This window comes from Leuresthes tenuis, unplaced genomic scaffold (assembly GCF_036924035.1).
Source record: "Leuresthes tenuis unplaced genomic scaffold, fLeuTen1.0.hap1 SCAF_23, whole genome shotgun sequence".
Lineage (NCBI taxonomy): Eukaryota > Metazoa > Chordata > Actinopteri > Atheriniformes > Atherinopsidae > Leuresthes > Leuresthes tenuis.
Window position 1 is genome coordinate 23,094,783 of NW_027325377.1, and position 19,061 is coordinate 23,113,843.

A 19,061-nucleotide genomic window follows, 5' to 3' on the forward strand; every position below is an offset into this window, starting at 1 on the left:
TTGTCATACATCACTGGGCAGCCTATCGACCTGTGACACTGCGTTATGGCTTTATACCCAATAACTACTACTATGGTAATTTGTGACGTATAACTTTTGGCATTATACACGACTCGGGTTTTTTCCAAGGGATGACAACGGTTTTCCGCGATTAAACGAAGTTATTATTCAATATTTTGGACGGATTTTGGAATGAAAACTAAACGTTTAAATAGGCTAAACCAAATAAAAACATCGCTCAACTTTCATTCTCTTCAATCTCGTCACAAGTGAGCGATTTTAGGCATTTGAATCTGGGCTCTCCAAGTGAGCCGGCCCTCTTTGTTTTCGTATTTCCCACAGATCCTAAAGGCAGCACGTCTCCGTACCACTACCAGCAGCAGCAGCGGCGGCGGCGGCGGAGGCGACGCTTTCTCCTTCTTTAACCTAAACAATGACTCCTACTACGGACCGGAGGAAAGCACACCAATAGAATGCGTTACGCAGACCCCAGATCCTGCATTTCGCTGCTAATAACTTAAATGCGCCGATCGCAACCATGTGGATACCTACAGAAAAAGAAAAATACGGCGTCGGTAAGTTTATTACATTTTTGTTGTTGGAAAACTGCTGCGCTCCGCTTCCAGTTGCAGGGCATGTGCGTTATTGTGCGGATGGAGGTGTATGATTGATTGTTTTTATTTGTGGCAGCATCAACGCTCCTCCAAACAGCCCGTGATGGGAGCTTGGATCTCAGCTGAGTGCCACATTGCAAAGCACGGGGATCGTCGCTCTGACCTCCTCTAGTTTCCCAGTTGCCACAGCTACATTTTTATTATTTTTTCTATTCTCTTATTTGTGCGTGTGCGTGTGTTTTGCCCTTTCATCCCTTTGCATTGCCACGTTACAAACCAGAGAGCTGTATTTTCGCTCCTCTTACTGCTCTGCTTGTTTGAATGGGGGGGAAACAGCTTGGCACAGTCCGTCGCTGCATCTCAGCCTCTTTTTTGTTATTTTGGTATTTGTTTCTTGCCAAACAGCTGCCATTTATTCGAAATAGATGCATATCTACGAAAAAAGAAGACAATTAAAAAATAAAGTAATCCCCATTAACCCTGTTGTATCTGGGTCTGAGATCGCCTTGGACCTGCAGAGGTCCTGGAAATGTCTGCATCCTACAGCGCATTGTTCCAGACAGTCGGGGGTTCAGGATCAAACGCTCAAGTGAGACAAACAACGCAACCAGAGCCAAATGTTGCGAGAAACCTCACACAGACTCATGTCCTGTTGGCGTGGTTGGAATTTCCTCTCTGCCCGTCTTATAAAATGGGGCTCATTGAGATAGGGCCGCAGAGAGGAGGCTTAAATATCTCATAATATCATTCCCCTGAGATACCGTATGCTCTGTGTGACGCCGTGTACCCCTACACGCCTCAGCAGTTTCGATGAAAACCAATCGTGATTTTTAGATGTTAGGAAGTGCCTTTAAAAACTAATAAAAAACTAATAAACCTCCCATTTTATGGCCTCAGGATACCCCCTCCCTTCTATGTAAACTCTGTAGTTGCATTTTAAAAGCTATAAATGCTGCCAAATGTCCAACAATTCACCAGGCAAACCTTGCCACAGTGCTCTGAAATCAGTTCAACGAACCACACACTCGCCTTGTCATTTGACTGCTTTACACAATTTTCCCCTTGTGTTGTCTGTTTCCCTTCCTCATCCATATAAGTGCTCATCTTCTCACCAAAGTCACATTGCATTACAGTGTATTTAATCCTGTGCCGCACACAGTTCTCTAGAGCCTGTTGCGTCCATGTTTTAATAGGACCAAATAGCTTTATTTCACTTAGCTACTTAAACCCACACCCCGCTGTCAAAGTTCACTTGGCTGGATAAGAGAAGCACATTTATTTTGAAAGCTAAATACTCGCCATTGTCCCCACATTGCTAGAGGGAGCCCAGTTAATGGGATTTAGGTTCTTTATCCTTTTCCCCTCCACAATAACAACAATAAGACTCTTTTAATTGGCTGTGATTTATTCTTTAAGACATGTGTTGGCAGCGGCACACTTCTTCCTTGGTCCGTGTCTTTTTGAGGAAGGAGTCTGTGTTCCTGTTTTGAAATTCTGCTCACATTGTCCACGCATATGTGCACTCACATGCACAAATAGGAGACGCATGGAGAAAAAGATCGGATGGGGAGTTTTTCTGTGGCTCACGTTAGTTTCAGCTGTGATGACGGCAGCTTGAAGACTTGAGCTTCAGCAGGGTGATTGGCCTGGAGGATTTTATTCATTCTTTCGGATCAAACGAATCAGTGCAGACTTTCGAGGCGCTGTAGTGTGCTTTAAGGAGTGTCTTAAGGGTCTGGAAGTTTGTATGATGTTGCCTCGCCACATCAAAAGACAAAAACATTTTTGTTTGTGTCACATTTGAAGGCTGGGTGAACAGCCTGCTCTCATTGGGGATGGTTGGAGAGAAAATAAATTGAAGGTTTGCCTTTTTTTCACTTGGTCAGCTATGGCACGGACTAAATATGAATGTAGGACAGACAGTTTTTGCCTAATTCTTTGGTGAAACCTTGCTTCATTCTGATATTAGAAAGGTGTTTAAGGGTAAGTTTTCTAAAGTCTTCTGACTTGGTGTACAGCAGCCAGTGTCATCAGATTAGCTGGTTTTCAAATAGTTCGCTTGATTGGCACGGAAACACATCCTTGTGACATCATAGCCTCGTTCCAGCAGTGATCGTTGATCCCAACCCGGAATCAGAAGGAATAGCCATCTCTCTGCAACTTGAGCTAATTCAGTAATTTGCACCTGAGTTGGGTGTTTTCTCTTTCCACCCTTTTAAGATGATCCTTGCTGTAGAATCGGTTTGATATCTAAATATTGGAGCAAACAAGTCCCCGCCTTAGTCATTTTAAATGTAATCTCCTCCAGGTGCTTTCAGCAAACTATTTGTCCCCTTTTGACAGGGAGACTGGGTCATTAAGAGGGCTTGGAACTCCCTGAATCCTGGCAGAAGCATTTGATGTCTGGCTAAAATCGGGATGAGATGAGAACATCTTTCTCTCTAATTGGAAGGTTGCAGTGTTTGATGTAGATTCGCCTTAAGAGCGGAACGGGGGCTCAGGGACGACGGGAGCCACTGCCTCTCATGAAATATGAATGGACTCTCGGCGAGTTGGTATTACGACGCCCATTAGCCCACCAGTGGAATGATTACTGGTTTTTAAGCTCAAACAAGAACGTTGGAAGATTAATGAGATGATGGTGTCATCTGATTTAGAAACAAACGTGCTGGGATTCGGACAAAGAAGGAGCATCTTAGTGTGGAGATGGTCCGCGTTGCCAGTATGCAGGATGAAGGAGATAGGAAGAGACATGAGGTCATGATAATAATTTGAAATACTGAATCTCTGATGATGGACATACCCAAAGATGTCTGTTCAGTGCTCGATAGATACTCACAAATGCCAGGGAAGACAAACATGCTTTGACTCATTCACTGGCTACAGAAAACACTTGAGGCTGAATTGTGTCGTGTTTACGGAGGGTAGATGTTAGACAGGGCGAAGCCCTTCTCCTTATTAAGGCCCTTTGATACAACCAATCAAGCGTGTCATTGCTCCTCACGATTTAGACAAGTAATTAAACCATTTTAACGAGCTGCTTCGGATCTGTTTTGGTGCAAGTTGAATTCTTTGCTAGTGGTTGACTGGAAAAGCTCCTTCCCTCTTCCTCAGAGTGCTGTAGAAACAGAGGCTAGCAGCATGAGATAGAGGCAGAGTGGCGCAGCGGTCTGACTCAGTGCTTCTGCTCGGGGCCTTGAACGAGATGGAGGGCAAACATCAGGCCTGGGGCTTTCCTGTTCTCCCATGGCTGACATCGCCGGTCCCCTTGGAAGGATGTCGCTGTGGTTGATGGGATGCTGGGGGGGTGGTGATGGGTTGGTGAGGGTGCTGGCGCGTGTCAGGGGTGGACTCATTGTCGGGGCGGCCGCCTTGCCCTGTTACCCTTAAATTCAACACCCCCCACCCTTATCCCCTACTCCACGGGGGATTAGCAGGTTGTTTTGAAAGGGGCCCCGAGGCCCATTCCACCATTATACCCATGATTTCTTAATGCAGCAAGCCCCAGGGCGATGTAGGAGCGATGGTGGGGGGAGGGGGCGTGGCCAGGCGAAGCCTACCAGCTTGTAATTGCTTCGTCTCCATCAGAAGAGATAGAGCCCTTTTTCCTGTCTAGCTGCACACAAATCTACACATTGAGTAGTCGAAAACCATTACTCAGTACAGAAGGAGACTGTCAGAGGCTCACTTGTGCATAAAGAAACACACAATATAGCAAAGTAGAAAGATAGCCATGCAACCCTCTGCTATAGCCAAGCTGTTGTGTAAAGGTTAAATAAGTCCACATGGACATGTGACTTATGACGGGATCAGTGTGCGTTTACTCATCGCTGATTCACCGTGACAACAATAGCCACTGTCGTACAAACATGGATTGCATTGAAGAAATGCCCTTGCTGGTTTGTTTATTATTCAATTAAATCATGCTCCATTTATTACGGAGCCCTCATTTAGAAAAAAATAAAGCTTCAAAATCATTGTCTGTCTGTTCCTATTCAGCAGCACCCAACACAGGAAGTGGAGATGGCCGTGTGATATTGGTCATGTCTCTCTTTAATGCTTTGTGCACTTATCACACTGTGGGATATTCCAGTGAATCACAGACAAACCAGTATGCTGTAACTGCCTGTCCACATTGAGATGGGCAGCTTGGGGGGAGCTTTGCTGCATTTCCTCTGCTCTGGCAGTCATGCACGCTCACTGTAAGGGGCATTGAGCGTCTAACACAAATGCATATGGTATTTTTAATGGATATTTGAATACATGAATTATTGTTCTGCCTGGTGACAATAATATCCTGCGCAGGTACAGACAATGGATTAGTTTATCTACTGACCAGTTCACTGCTGGGTCTTTTAAGAAATGTGCTGTCATTTTTATTTATGAACAGATGCTGTGCTAATGGGGTGTAATGGCAGACATCTTGAAGTTATTTCAAATGCAAATACTTGCAATTATATTTAAGCTGTATGAAAGTAAAATGACGATTAAATATATTAGAGCTGTTTTCCTTTGGTTAGCATCACTGTTATGAAATACTTTGAGCTGTTGCAGAGCGGTTCTGTTTCCTTTCCTTGATATCAGTCCACGATTCCTGTGTGAGAGAGGTTGATGGAATATATCTTATTAGGAATTCAGCAGCTTAACTGATCAGCAGCGCAGCCTGCAGTGGAGGCAACGGATGGGTTTGCTGCATGTGTGTGTGTTTGGTGTTCGTCTGTGTGGGCTGATGGGGGAAAAATGACTGACATGCCATTTTCATAAACTAAGGGCGTCCGCTGCTGACAATAACTGTGACTGGCAGGTGAGAAGAGATGTTTATGCATCAAGAGACACTTGTCTTTATGGTCTTTCATGGCAGGAAACTGATTGCCTGGGCTGGCATCAGTTATCTGTGGCCTGCGGCTGTGATATGAGCTTGCGAGTATTGACCATAAAGGAAGTGATCATTGATTTGTGTGACCCACAGCATCAGAGTGACTCCAAAGCTTCCGTACACCCATAAACCTCCCTACCTCTGCCCACCCTCAAGTGTCGAAAACCAGTGTGCTCACTTAATTATAGATATGGCAATAAAGAGGAGATGTGATGGTCTGTTGAGTTTAAATCTTATTCCATTAATGTATTATTGATGGATAATAATGTGTCACGACTTGCTTAAGGAACATGTGCATAATTTAATAATGTGAAGAGCTAATCGTTGGGGTTGTCTTTGTCTTAAATTACCCTGGTGCTTCTTGAGTGTGGAGGTGACTTTTTCATACAATCACACTTGAGATGAGGAGCAGAAAAGCTTTGGTCCAGTTCTTGTTTTGATCTGGAATATCATTTATTCTTTTTCTTGTTTGAACTTCTGGCTTGCAGAAAACTTACCACACCCGTTCTTCTTTTGGTCTTTTATTTAATTTAGGATTTGGTAAAGGCAGTCTGGTTAAGCTGTTAGATGTTTTTGATACCTAACATAGCTCAGTCCTGTGCTTTTTATTGATAGCAAAGTATATAGGTGCTGTGACCAAGACACGCACAGCTTCATTCCTCACATGTGTAATAAACCAGTTTTGATATAAGTACATATATTGTGAGAGCATCTAAGCCTGATGGGAGCATCTAAGTTTTGCTGGTAGGTGAATATGTACAATCAACCCAAACAGTTCCTTGTGGCTCTTTGAGGCCCTTATAATGTAATGGTAGGTTCTGCTGTTGCATTTGTACATTAAACCAGTTACTGTGCACTGATGTCGCCTCACCAGACAGTTGCATTCAGTTACCATCCAGCAGCCTCATAGACTTTATCCTCATGCTAGGAAAGACCCTTAAAAAAGCAGCTCTATCTACTACAATCAGCCGCAGTTCCTGCAGTGTGGACACACAAATGAAGGGGTTTGCAGATGTTCCTGCCATGCAAAGGCACCGTATTTTGTTTTCGATGGAACTGTTTCACATATTAGACCCTTTTGACAGGCTTTTTGAATCTTTAAGTTGATGTGACACAAAATAACAGGCGAGAAACCTCCTTTTGACCAAAAGTGCAGATAAAACATCATTGAGTAAAAAGAGGTAGACCAAGCAACAGACCAATATTTCCTACTGCCACTATGACTAAAGAAAGCACTTACTGTACACCACAATGTGATTTCTAGTTGTATACTTTTTGTGGTTCAATGAGACATTTATTAACATGGCCTGAATTCACCCATGTTAAAGGGTTCAGGTCTCACGTGCAGCTCAAGTTTGTTCAGCTCTTCTTAAAAGCATCACCGTCCAGCTCAGGTCACTTAGCACGCTGTTAGGAGTTATCAGCAGAGCGAACGTCAGGATAAGTGCAGGCGAGAGAGACGGAGACAGAGGAAGGGAGGTGGAAGGTTCCTAGGCTGAAAGCTGGTGACGCCACTGCTCGACCTTGGCTGGGGCGTTCATCGAGCGGTGGTGCCCAAACTTTACTGCCTTCACCTAAGTCTCCATGTCTGCTCCTTTGTGCCTTAATTAAAACAAAATGCTTTTGTCTTTCTGTTGCGGTCATCGGCTTCCTGTTGTTTGCCCTCTTTTTTGTCCGTTTGCTCTCCACCTCCACTCACCTTCCATTCTAGTGAGATGATTCCACAGTCACACAGCGGTGACCCTTATCTTATTATCTGCTTTCTACTCGCTCATTTAGTTTCTGTCTGGCTTTTCTTTCTTTCTCTCGACAGCCCACTTCTTTCTGTCTGTCTGGAGCCTGTTTCAACGTTGTTTCTCTTCCACATGCATCATTTTCTCCCCCTCTCTCTGCTCTCAATCCATACTCACCTGTCCCCAATATGCCCACATACAGTGTGAGTCCCTCTGATGATACCTGTGTGCATGTTTGTGTGTTCACAGCAGCCTCTGTGGACTGCACATCTGAAGATGACTGAGCACCACAAACACTCCTCTGGCTTTGGGGTAGAGCCTCTCCTGCAGTAGACATTCTAGATCGCTTTGTTGTGCAACATACTCGGCTCCAAATCAATTGGCTTTGTTTGATCTAGATCGTTAAGTCATTCAGTTAGAGTGATAGTACAGAGCTTTAAGCACAGCAGCAGCCAGAAACATCATTGGACTGTTTGCTTAATCTCCTCGCAGAACAGTGATTGTCTCGCTTAGCAACTGAAACTAGTCAGCCGTGGACTTCTTAATATGTATCTAAAGAGTCTGGTGGGTGGCTTTTTCTTTTCAAATGGGGATGGATGAATAAAATGTCTTTATTCTCTCCAATGTAAGACACAGTCTTCAGGATATATGGTAAACTATCTTCGGTTGTAATGACAACATACTCATTTTGATGGTTAAATCTGCTGACACTGTGGCTGCCAAACCAAAGCATCCATGGATTGATTTGTTCATTCTCCAAATTTCACCATTCTACAAGATAATTGTGGGATTTATTCGCAGGGCAACATATTCACAATGTCAGGCCTACAACCCTGGAACGGTTTCATTCATTCAAAACAAGATTAGATAGTGGACCTAAGCTGTTTAGTTTAAGTGGATCCACCCAACCATGCAAGCTTTTTAGTGGGTGGCTGAGAGTAGGAAGTTTTCCATTATGTGCTTCTTACTGTCAGGTGATGAATGTTTTACTGGATAATCAGCACTTCAGCACATTTTCAAGCATGTTCCAACAATCAGTCTGTAATCTGGACCAGTCATGCTGGATCAGTCAGTTCATCTTTGAGCTTAATAATATAATAGAGCTTAGATATTTTGGGTTGAACCTTGGAATAAAGAATCTTGGGGCATGTGAGACTTACATTAAACTGTTAAAAGTTATTGTGAAATATCCCTTTGATACACTTTAGGCATGACAAGTCGACCAAACTTCATGTAAAAGCTGAACGTGTATCAATGTCGAAGCAAAGACTGAGAAATCCATCTCCTTTTTACTGGAATGTGTGAGCAGGTGGACAGATGGCGCACTCATGTTTCCCTGGGTTTGGTTCAGGTCCAGTTAAGTGTGTGTCCTTGGTGTCTGTTTTATCATTGAGGTATATGACACTGTTGCTTATATAACAGAGGAATGATTTATCTTCTTTGTTTTGTTCCGTCTTTTGCTTAGTGTACAGTTAATTAAATCAAAGCATGTTTGAATGTCAGCATTGACCATCAAAATCTTCTCTGCAAATACTGCTACGAGCACATCCACACCGCAGGCATGTCATATTAGTGTATATTGACTGTGGTGAAATTGATCGGTTCAGATCCTGAGCTTCAGCTGCTTTCCACACCTCCGTCACTCTCTCTGTGTCTCTTTGTTAAGATCACTGTGGGAGGATCAGCTGCAACTTGGCTGATTTCTCTCTGACCTTGGCTGCTGTGATCTGTCTTATTACCTGCTCGCTGTGTACATAAGTGTGCATGTGTGTACACCTCCGCTGCGGCTGAACCAGTGTGTGTATGGCCTCTACATTTGCACTTTATCCCCTTTGAGGTTTGTGTGTGCGAGCGATGTGTTTCCGGCTCTCACTTTGCCGTTGAAACGATGATTCTCAGTCTCCTCTGCATGTGATATGCTGGCTCGCTGCCTGTCATCCACCCCACTCCTCCGTCAGCTCCCCTTACTTCCTCTCTCTGCACACAGACAGGAAAGCCAGCTTAATGTCAGGTTAACTTTCTAAAGGGTGTTGCTCGCCCCTCGTGCTGACTGCTTTCCTCAGCCAGATTAGGAGACTCATGTATTCAGGCTGATTGCAATTGATTTTCCTTTCTCTAAATGCAGCTGATTGAAGCAACTTTATTCTAGAGAGGAGATAAATATTGTTTTGAATTGGGGTGTTTGTTGTCTTCATTTAGACGTAAATGCCAAGAGAACCAATGAGTTTCAACTTTGATATGAGATTCTTTCCAATATCGGTGACAGAGCTCCAAGTTCTGATTACTTGGAAACTGTCTGGCTCCCCCCAGTTGAGGGATTCTTATGAATTCCTAAATTAGTTGTGTGGGTGTTCTCAGTTTAGTTAATCAGATTGACTAAACGTCCAACTGCGACCCATTTCACTTCTTACATCTCCTTTTTTCAACCCACTCCAGGCAGCGTTGCTGTTTGAAATGTTTACTCTGTTAAGAGGAAAGCAGTATGTGTTTTCCTTGAATTAATAAAAATGGATACGAACGCATAACATCTGAGCCACGGGATAATTTGAAGACCAACTATCTTCCTCCTTCTTCCCTCTCATAGTTGATTGAATGGGGCCTTTTCACTATTCTTCCAGCAACTCCAAAGGTTGGCACTGTGGCGCATTGTAGGGCTGATTCGCTTTGTTTGTGTTCTTTTTTAGGAACTTGCACAGAGGATTTCTTCTGTTGATTCAGAAGGCTAGGGTTTTCTTCTCCTGGTATTTAACCCTTTAAGTCTCTTCCACAAGAAAAACATCCTCAAAATCAGCAATCGTTAACAACTGTGATGCCAAACCGAGGATCCGTTAGTTGCAACCGAAATAATGGGCAGCATTTTAAATCTGATTGTGTCAACCTGTGTAGTATGCATTTTGTTGCATTCTCATAATAGACACAAGCAGACTTAAGCAGAGTTAAGTGATTTTCAGGGAGGAAGTGGTTAAGAAGGAACCGCAGAGAGTTGCAGTTGGTATTCAGTGCGATTTCATGTTAAAGTAACAGCTTGACCTTTTATGAAATACTCACATCTGACTCTTCTGGAGAAAACAAGACAAGTAGACGAAACCTTAAAGCTTGGAAATGAGTAGTAGGTGGATGTTTAAACACCTGTACCCATATAGGAATATGGGGAATGCACTTAATTAATCTTTTATTGTGAATCAAATGAGAAGATTGATGTAATTCCAATGACAGTGGGCTGAAAATGGCATGGAACTTACCTGGCTCTGTCCAATGGTACAAAAATCTGCCAAAAAGAATATCTAAAGCTCACTAATTAGCAGGTTATGCAGTATCTTGTTTCCTCCTTCTTTCAGTCATTCTCCCTTTGGTTGATTAGGGGATTAGTGAGTAAGCTCAGCCACAGACATGGTTGTGTTGATTTTCTCAGAACAGAAGAGAGGCTTATTTTTGCTTATATGTTTTATGTTTACCACGATTAGCGTGCTGGCCCACAACTCACTGGAGCTAAACCAGGAATCGGGCACGCCCCAGGCACTGGTATCAGTTTCCTTACCTCCAGACAAGCTTCCAAAAAAAAAACCCATCCAGCTGTGGTGGGATTAACTTGAAGTGCCCCCTGTTTGCCACAAGCCTAACCTTTCTCCAAACATCCACCTGGTGCCTTTATTTTCCTCCCTCCTGTTAAACCCTCAGGGGAGGGAGTGTGAAGAACTATAAGCGGAAAGTGGTCCTGCTAAAAGCAGCTGAAATGGATCCCCTTTGTGTGGGTGCAGGAGGGGAAATGCAAAGGAAAACCCCCACTGTGGAAGCCTTTGTGCATGGAGCAAGAGCACTTGGACTGGGTGATGAGGGCGGATGGACACCTCAGGCAGCTGGTTCTGCACATCAGAGGAGTTGACAGGAGGCAAGAGTTATTGTTTGGTTCTATACTGGAAATGTGCACAAACTGTGATCCTATAGCAGCTTCCCTGCCAGTGGATGGTTTTGTACCTTTATGAGGCCCCTGGATATTTTTGTATAATAAAATATACAGATGCTGTATAAAATGGTACAAAAGCTGGGCTGCCTGTTAGAGACTGGCCACATTCATGCATGTGTGTTGCTAATTTCATAGTTTTGTCACTGTTTCACTCCCAAGGACATTTGGATTTAAAAATAGCATCCCAGGCATTCAAGAAGTATTTTCCTACAGTGTAATCTCTCCTGTTAACGGATCAATAGTGGAAATCTCCTCTTGGATCATGTTTCATCCTGTCTATTTATCTACAGCCTAATGACCTCCCAGTGGTCCCATTTTGTCTGCGATGGTCATCACAGAGCCCAGTATCATCTTCCTGTCTTGGAGCACTTTGAGCTTTTTGAAGAAAGATGCTTTCATGTTGTTTCATTAGTTTAACATGAAAGAATAGTGTGAAGGATATCTTAAGATCAGTGAGTTGTGTCTCCTGTTTCCGACCCTTAAAGAGCTTCTCTGCCCATCTACGGCAGAGAAACAGGTTGTGTATTTCAGTCCATCACCCTCAGATGTAAACTTAATTCAAGTATTGAGGAGCAAAGCACATTCCTCATGGCCAGGATCCACGTGAGTGGATTGCATGCCTGAGCGGATGCCCATGTTTCAGCAGAACTAAACATTGTCTTCCTTCCTGTCTTTTTCTCACTTCGCTCAGACCAACCCGGGCCGTCTGCTGTGCTGTGCTGACATAATGACTCTGGGAATGCTAAAAATACTGACGCACAAATGGAGCACGTGTGACTGCACACATCTATGATATATGTTCAGGATGGCTGTGGATGCTGCTGTTGTCTGCTGACACTTCAGCTCATATCCAGCATTTTTTAAATTACTTTTTAATTAATCCATTGATTAAAATATCTACAGGTAGAGGGATTTGACATTTTGCAACATGCAGCTGCTGCACCTCTGCAGCTTGTATTTAGGTCAGAGGTGATGGTGGTGATTGAATGGGCTTGTGCCATGCCATCGATTGGTAGGGGAATGTTTCCAGACATCATCAGTGCTGATGCGTCACCCGTAAGCTCCCCCTGGACCCCCATCTGGACGGCAGCCATAATCCTCTTTGCACAGGCTGTCCTAATGCACCAGTAACCTCCCCATCACCACCTAGGATCACTGACTGGGTAGCAGTGGCTGGCTGTGTTAGGAATAGAGCTGCGATGTGACACATTTAAACAAAAAAACACACAGACACATGAACTATATGCAGTTTGAAAGATGATATTCTTTACTCTGAAACTAACTTGTGTCATCATTTGGAGCCTTAGTGCATCCTGGACACAAATCCCTTCTGCATCACTGGGATTTGCATCCACCCCCCACCTCCCAACCTCCAGCCTAACCTTTAATCATATGTACATTAAGCGCAATCATTCAATTGGTAGTGGTTCTTTGTGGTGGGACAGCGTCTGGATAGAAGTGATCTCTGGCACACATTGGCTGCTGTCAGGGGCTGGAGAACGTTTGGCTTGAGTGGAATTTTTCTGTTATGTGATCCTACAGCATTTTTTACTCTTTTATCAGAGTCTGTTGTTCGTCTGAAACTCACAAGCAACAACAAGAGACAGAAGCCATGCTTAGAGCTCACTGTTAGATAACACAAAACAGGTGCTGTCAGGACTGTAGCAGGAAAACTTTTAGTTTGCAGCTTGTGCTAACAGCTCTTGTATTGATGACAGAACACTGTTCACACGATATGTCGATGTCTGATTCATTCAATGCATTCCCAAGGTCAGTGTGACAGGAACCCGGTAGCTATCGACAGTTGTCATCACAACCTGACTGATGCTCTTTGGCTGGGGTAATATGTAATATTTGTAGTCTGTTGCAATGGCCCTCATTTCTCCTGGCTCCTTTGCTGGACCAGGCAGCAGGAAGTGAGAAGATGATAAAGGGAGAGGGAAAGTTGTTGGTCTACATGGAGTTCCTCGTCAGAGCTGAGCTGCCAAGCTGGCAGCGCACCATCCCAGTGTGTCTCGATCTATTCTTTTGCGTTAAAGTCTCTTTGTAGCTCATTAGAATCTATATACTTTCTCCCCCTGTGGGAGCAGCAGGCATTGAAGGGGTACGTAAATGAGGCTACCTTTCTGCTTGTGTAATGGTGTTCCCCTGCAACCGTGGGAGGAGGAAAACAAAGATGAAATTAATCACTGCAGCTTCGTCCCTCCCTGTTCTCTCATCCCTCCTCTCCCTCTGAGTTCTGAGCTCCTGCTGACTTTTTAACTGGTTATGTTTAATTACACTCAGCTTTAGAGGGTGCACACATGTGCTGTTGACCTAAATCAGGAAACTGGGACACCCCCCCCAACTTTCTTACTCCACTTTATTGATTTTGTCTGTGTGGACGCGAGCGCAGGCAAATTAGCCGAGCCCGGCCATCCGTTTGACACGCTCACTCTCAAACTTCCTCTGTCCTCATGCTACATCTGAATTTGGCCACAGTTTCTCTTACTTTTTAAACTTGTTTGTGACAGTTGGGGATTGGTTAATTATTTTTACGGCATGGGGGAGTCTCTCAAACTATTCCCCCTCTCTGTCTTTCAAACAGTGCAGCTCTTGGCTTCCTACGTGGTTTGCTTTGACAGGCACGCTCCGATCTGCACCCCCTTTCGCCTGCGTTTCATTCCTGAAAGGCGCCCGTCCAAACCACGGTGGTTCTGTCCCTTTTTCTTCTCTTTTCTTTTCTTTTTTTTCCCCCTCCTGTCTATTCGAGCCCAGTAGTTCCACGACCCCGGGAGTAATCCTCCTTGATCCACCGATGGCATGCGGTGCACAGGAAAATAGTCCTGATGACAGCTGAACCTCTTAGTCCCGCTGGAATGTGCGACCACGTGCACACACAAACATACGTACACAGGCCATACATTCACAAACGCACATCACAGATCTGGACAGGGCAGTTCGTTCTAATGGTCCAGCAGTCAGTTGCAAGCAGCCCTCCACTTTTAGCAGCTAATTTTCTCATGTTTATGTCGACTCTGGATGCACATGAAAGCAAATATGAAGAGTCAGTAAACTGAGGCCCACATTTCCTGAAAACAAGCGCCATGCGAGGTGACTAAAGCACTTAAGAGGAAGGAAATGCATTTCCTACAAAAGCCCGTCTGACATTGTGACGCCAACGATTTGCTTTATACTGATGTTTAACCCTCTGTTTGTATGTGAGAGGGAAGTTTGAGCGTCAGGTTTAATAGATTTTGTCACAGGTTGTAGAGAATCTGTCTCATTCGTCCCACAGGATGTAACAACTTTCTGCTTTGCTGTGCCCCATCACATTTTTTTAAATTGGTGTCTATTTGTGTGAGTGAGGCATCCGTTATTGATCCATCTGTAATACAGCAGATGTCGGGATGACTGGCATGCCAACAAGCCGTGGAATCCAACCCTCATTTTTCAGTTTTCAGTGTGAGCCTCTCCTCATAGGAAAGAATGAGAAGCAGTGCCAATATAGAAGTGGGCGCTCTCATTCTTCTTGCTTATATTGTGGCTCATGGAAAACAGAATGCATATCACATGAAGATGTTTTATTTTTACTCTGAGGCTTGGGTTAGATGACAGATTCCGTACTCGCCGTATTTCTTGGTTCAGTCGTGCCTCACTGCTGCCGCTGTCTTGTCATTGTTAGTTCAGCTCCATTGTGGTCTTCACCTCAGATGGCTGCCTCTGCTCTTTCTGCCCTGCTGAACTCGGAGGGTCTCGTGGCAGAGCTTTCGAACTCGGTGTTGTTTACTGCCTGTGAAAGTCAGTGGTGCACACTGTCAGGATTTCAGGATTGGAAACTGTTCTTTGTTGTCCAAATCACACTGTAAGCCAAGACTCTGCCACTTAGGCTAATGAAAAACTTTATTCAGATTAACCTCCTGGTTGTTCCTCATAAAATCCCCTTTTTCATGCAGCATTATATGTTTTTGTGCAGCAGTGAATCACTGGAGGACTTGTTTCTCTGTCATTAAACCATCCATCTGTCACTCTTTCTTCATTTCCTGGGTCTATGTTTGATTGCTTGATGACCTGCTTCACAGGATTCCCTCTAAGCCTCTATCTGAGCTGCTCTTTTCACCACATTAAGACAATCTGACACATTCAGAGCCATAGAGTGGTTCTTATTGAGAAGCAGTGACAAGATGGCAGGCTTAGCTGATAATAAGGTACACTGCGGTGGCTTGTACTCGTGTAGCACCTGCCATCTGTGTGTCCTTGAGTGGGGCAGGAAATGTGCGTCACTTCTAGTGATGTGTCTTCAATCGCCCCGTCCTGTGCTGCGAGGCTATGACCGTCTGGCAGTGCGCATGTTACTTCTTTCCGCAAGTGCTTTATTCACGCATGAAAGTGTCGCTCATGCCACTTCTTCCTGTGTCTCGACCTCACACGGTGAGTCTGAGCACACATCTGATGTCCGAACCTGCGCCAGGTGGCCCCTTCAGCTCAGCACAGATATCCAACGCGGTAGTCTTGTGCTTTTTCTGCACTCCCCACTGACATGAACCACTCTCTGTTGCTTCACTTCACTCTTTTCTCTTATACAGTCTCTCTGTCTCTACTTGTCACTGAGCCCTTTGTTTCATTTTCTTGGGGAGAGGGTTGAATGAAGGCTGCTCGGCCCAGATTTGAAGTAACTATGCACCACTTTGGATTCTGGTCCAGTGGGCTTTTCTTTGTTTGCAGAGTTTCTTTTATTTTCTGTTTTGGACTAAAAAAGAATCTCAGCTGCTGGGTAGGCATTTGAACTAGTAACATAAATAGTTTCAATTGCCTCCAGCTCTATAATTAGCTTCTGCTCTGTTGTGAATATTGTCATATTTTTCACTTTGTCTTTCTCTTTTTGCTCTTCAGTCACTACATCCTCTAAGAAACTTAACATTTACTTGTCGCACTTTCGGGTTATTTGTCAGTGACTGAAATTGCGCCTTTAAAGGACTTTTTTGTTTCGCCTCATCACTAATGGAAGACTCATGATTGGTGCTGTAATGAGATCAAAGTGGCGGCTGAGGTTGAAGTCAATATTAACCCATTTATCCCAGCCCTCCCTCGGTCAGTCTAACCCCTGATGCTATCTTTGAGTTTTACCTTTGCATGGGAGTTTAACCATTGAGTTGAAGCGTTGCTGAAACCGTCCTGCCTTTGGGCATTTTGGTTAGAGCAGCCGTTTGAGCGAATACGCTTTGTAGGCACATGTAGGTGCCATGTAGGTTGTGGTTTTTCACAGAAATTATGCCATTACTCTTGTTTTCATTTCATCACTGTCCTCACTACCATAGCTCAAGCTCATTGAGAGTTAGAAAGCATTACGGAACCATCCTTTTGGTGCATCATCTGTCCACTGCATCGATGTGAGTGGGACTTTTTGTACCTGGAAAGATGGGAATATCTCCCTCTGCAGTGAGGAATTGTGCTTGCGTGCACTATCAATCTGCTGGAAGTTCATTCGACATCTGTGGACATTCCTACCCTACAATTTAGAGCGCTGGTGGTGATGTTGTGGCGGCATGTTGCCTTAACAACCAATCAGCGTTCAAAACAGGCTGAGCCTGCACGGAATAATTAAAGTGTGCTCCTGGACTACCAGTTGTGCAACAGTCCAGCAACTTTAACAGAGAAAGCAAAAGAAAATCTTCGCTTACAACACTAATATGCACATGGATTGGATTGTTTCTGCCAACATGGCCTCCTTTTGTTGTAGAGTTTCATAAACGTGTGCATGCTGAGATAATGCATGTATGTGGAACAACATGATTTTCATCAAAGTGTGGCGGGGAAATGTTTTCTAATGAACAGATAAGCACCATCTGTCCAGTATGACACGAGACAATCAAACGGTGTGATAGCAGCACATTAATGCTCTATTGCATGCTGAGTGTACAAATGATAACCATTACGTGCACTGAGCTTCACAGAGTGGGCACTTTTCCAGCGAAATCTCACTTTAAGGATGATTCAAGGCCCAATTATCAATTAAAGGAGGCATGAAAGTTGGTGTTTTTGTGCACTCGTCTGTACGATATGACTAACGAAGAGGAACATTACATGATCTCAGATGCTTGTTTGTAAGTAATTTCTGAACTCAAAACACCCAGAAAGGGAACAATAGAATTTGCTGAAGTCACAACCTTGATGCACCAACATTTTAAAGCAGAAGTCACGTATGTATGAGTTCCAGGCATCAAAAATCCTCCTATTCTTTGACTTTGAATGGAGGAGTCGTGCGTTGATTATGCATTAGATGAATTTGACTTCTGCCTAAAGCTAAGTTTATGACCACCATTTGCTACAAAGATATCAAACATCCATTTTAGATGGATGCTTCTGTGGAGTTAATGCGGACAAAGACAACCCACTGCTTCTCTATTAGTTGCTTGATCTGGAGTCCTCTCAAACGCTGATCGTCATATTCAGGAAATGAGATCATTAGATCGCCCACACCTGCCTGGAGGTTAGACTGAAGGCGGTGAAAGTTTATTAGAACACACTGAATCTGAATCTTACCCATCTGTATGTGAAACTTGGCTTTGAGAATCCTTTTACAGCCAAACAATGTTCCTCATATGTAACTGCTCTCCACTGTTATCTTAAAATTACAAACTTTGTTCCCTTTATGTGATACTTTAGCAATTTGTGCCTTTTATTATCATCAAGTTCCCTGTGTGATTACATTTAGTCTACATCGTGTGACTGAGGCTGTCAACACGATAAACATTTTTATCACAAAGAAGCTGTGTCTCTACCTCCAGCAGGTTGAGGCACATTGGAACTGATAGTAAGTACGATGCTGCCCGAGAAATACATGAGATTTTTCTTTTATTTTCATTTCTTAAACACCGTATTTTTTCTCTGCATCACACAGTCTTGTCTCATTCTCTCTCCTCTCTGTGATTGATTGGAACGTGCTTTAGTCCCCAGCTCTTCTCACTGGCCCCACGGTCAGCATGCACAAGGACTCTTCTTTCCCCTCAAGCTGACACACAGCTACTTATCGTTTCTTGTAGTTGTAGTTGAGTTTCTACCCATTCCCACATCTCTCCTGTCTTTTTTCCCCTATACAGCGCTTTATTTGTCACTCTTACCTTTATGCATCCACTCCTTCTGTCTTTGTCTCCGTCTGTTTTCACCCAATCTGCCTCCTCTTCCTTCCCGCTCAACACAAATCCCACCAGTGTCTTCATCACCTGGCCTGAGGCTGCAGGCTACATTGCACCTTCTGGGGGATTGCACCGGTTCTGCTCACAAAATAAAATTGATTTTGCTTCGCCATCAGGGCAGCACCTCTCTTTCTTTAATAAATGCCACACCTACAGTTGCATTTATGTTTGGCCCAGCAGCAAAGCTGGTTGCAACCACTGATGCTGGATTTGTTTCATCACTTTTTCATGGTAGTTTCATCATCCTCAATAGTTGACAGACTGCTGTTTTCATTGTGATACCCTTATGCAATAAAAACATGTTAGTGTGTTGTTTTTTTCTGTTTTGGAGAGGTAGTCGAGGCCCTTTCGCTGATGCCATGTTAGTTAGAGGTGATGGCGAACCCTGTTTGATAGTGCTGCTGACAGCAAGGCACACAATGCATTATATTAATCTATTTGGGCTGAAATAGATGAACAGGTTCACAAAGGTCACACTCTGCTGTGTGTTTTGTTGAGGCTGCATACTTTTTTGTTCCCTCTGCTGATTTCCTGCCAGCCTTGTATGTGCACGTGTGTGCGCGCATGTGTACCGCTGCAGCACAAGTGAATAATTTGTTGTAATTAGATTCAAGAGTGCCTGAAATGCAGATAGAGGTCGGTCACACCTCCTCTTCCCTGAAAGACGGTGGGGATGGTAGAGAAAGGAAGTCGAGAGGT

At 43.9% G+C, this 19,061-nt stretch overlaps 1 protein-coding gene across 5 annotated transcripts in view; it reads left to right on the forward strand.

Annotated features, from left to right (window-relative positions):
- The first annotated feature begins 311 nt into the window (after positions 1-311).
- The window catches only part of dock4b (dedicator of cytokinesis 4b), a 92,279-nt gene continuing 73,529 nt past the window's right edge, over positions 312-19,061 (forward strand). For 2 of the 5 annotated variants that reach the window (XM_072377105.1, XM_072377109.1), the window contains exon 1: positions 313-575. In XM_072377105.1, coding sequence (XP_072233206.1) covers positions 539-575 — 37 coding nt within the window. In that variant the 5' untranslated portion in view covers positions 313-538. Of the gene's footprint in view, positions 576-19,061 lie in introns of all 5 variants that reach the window. The other 3 variants (XM_072377106.1, XM_072377107.1, XM_072377108.1) reach the window with 2 other exon arrangements.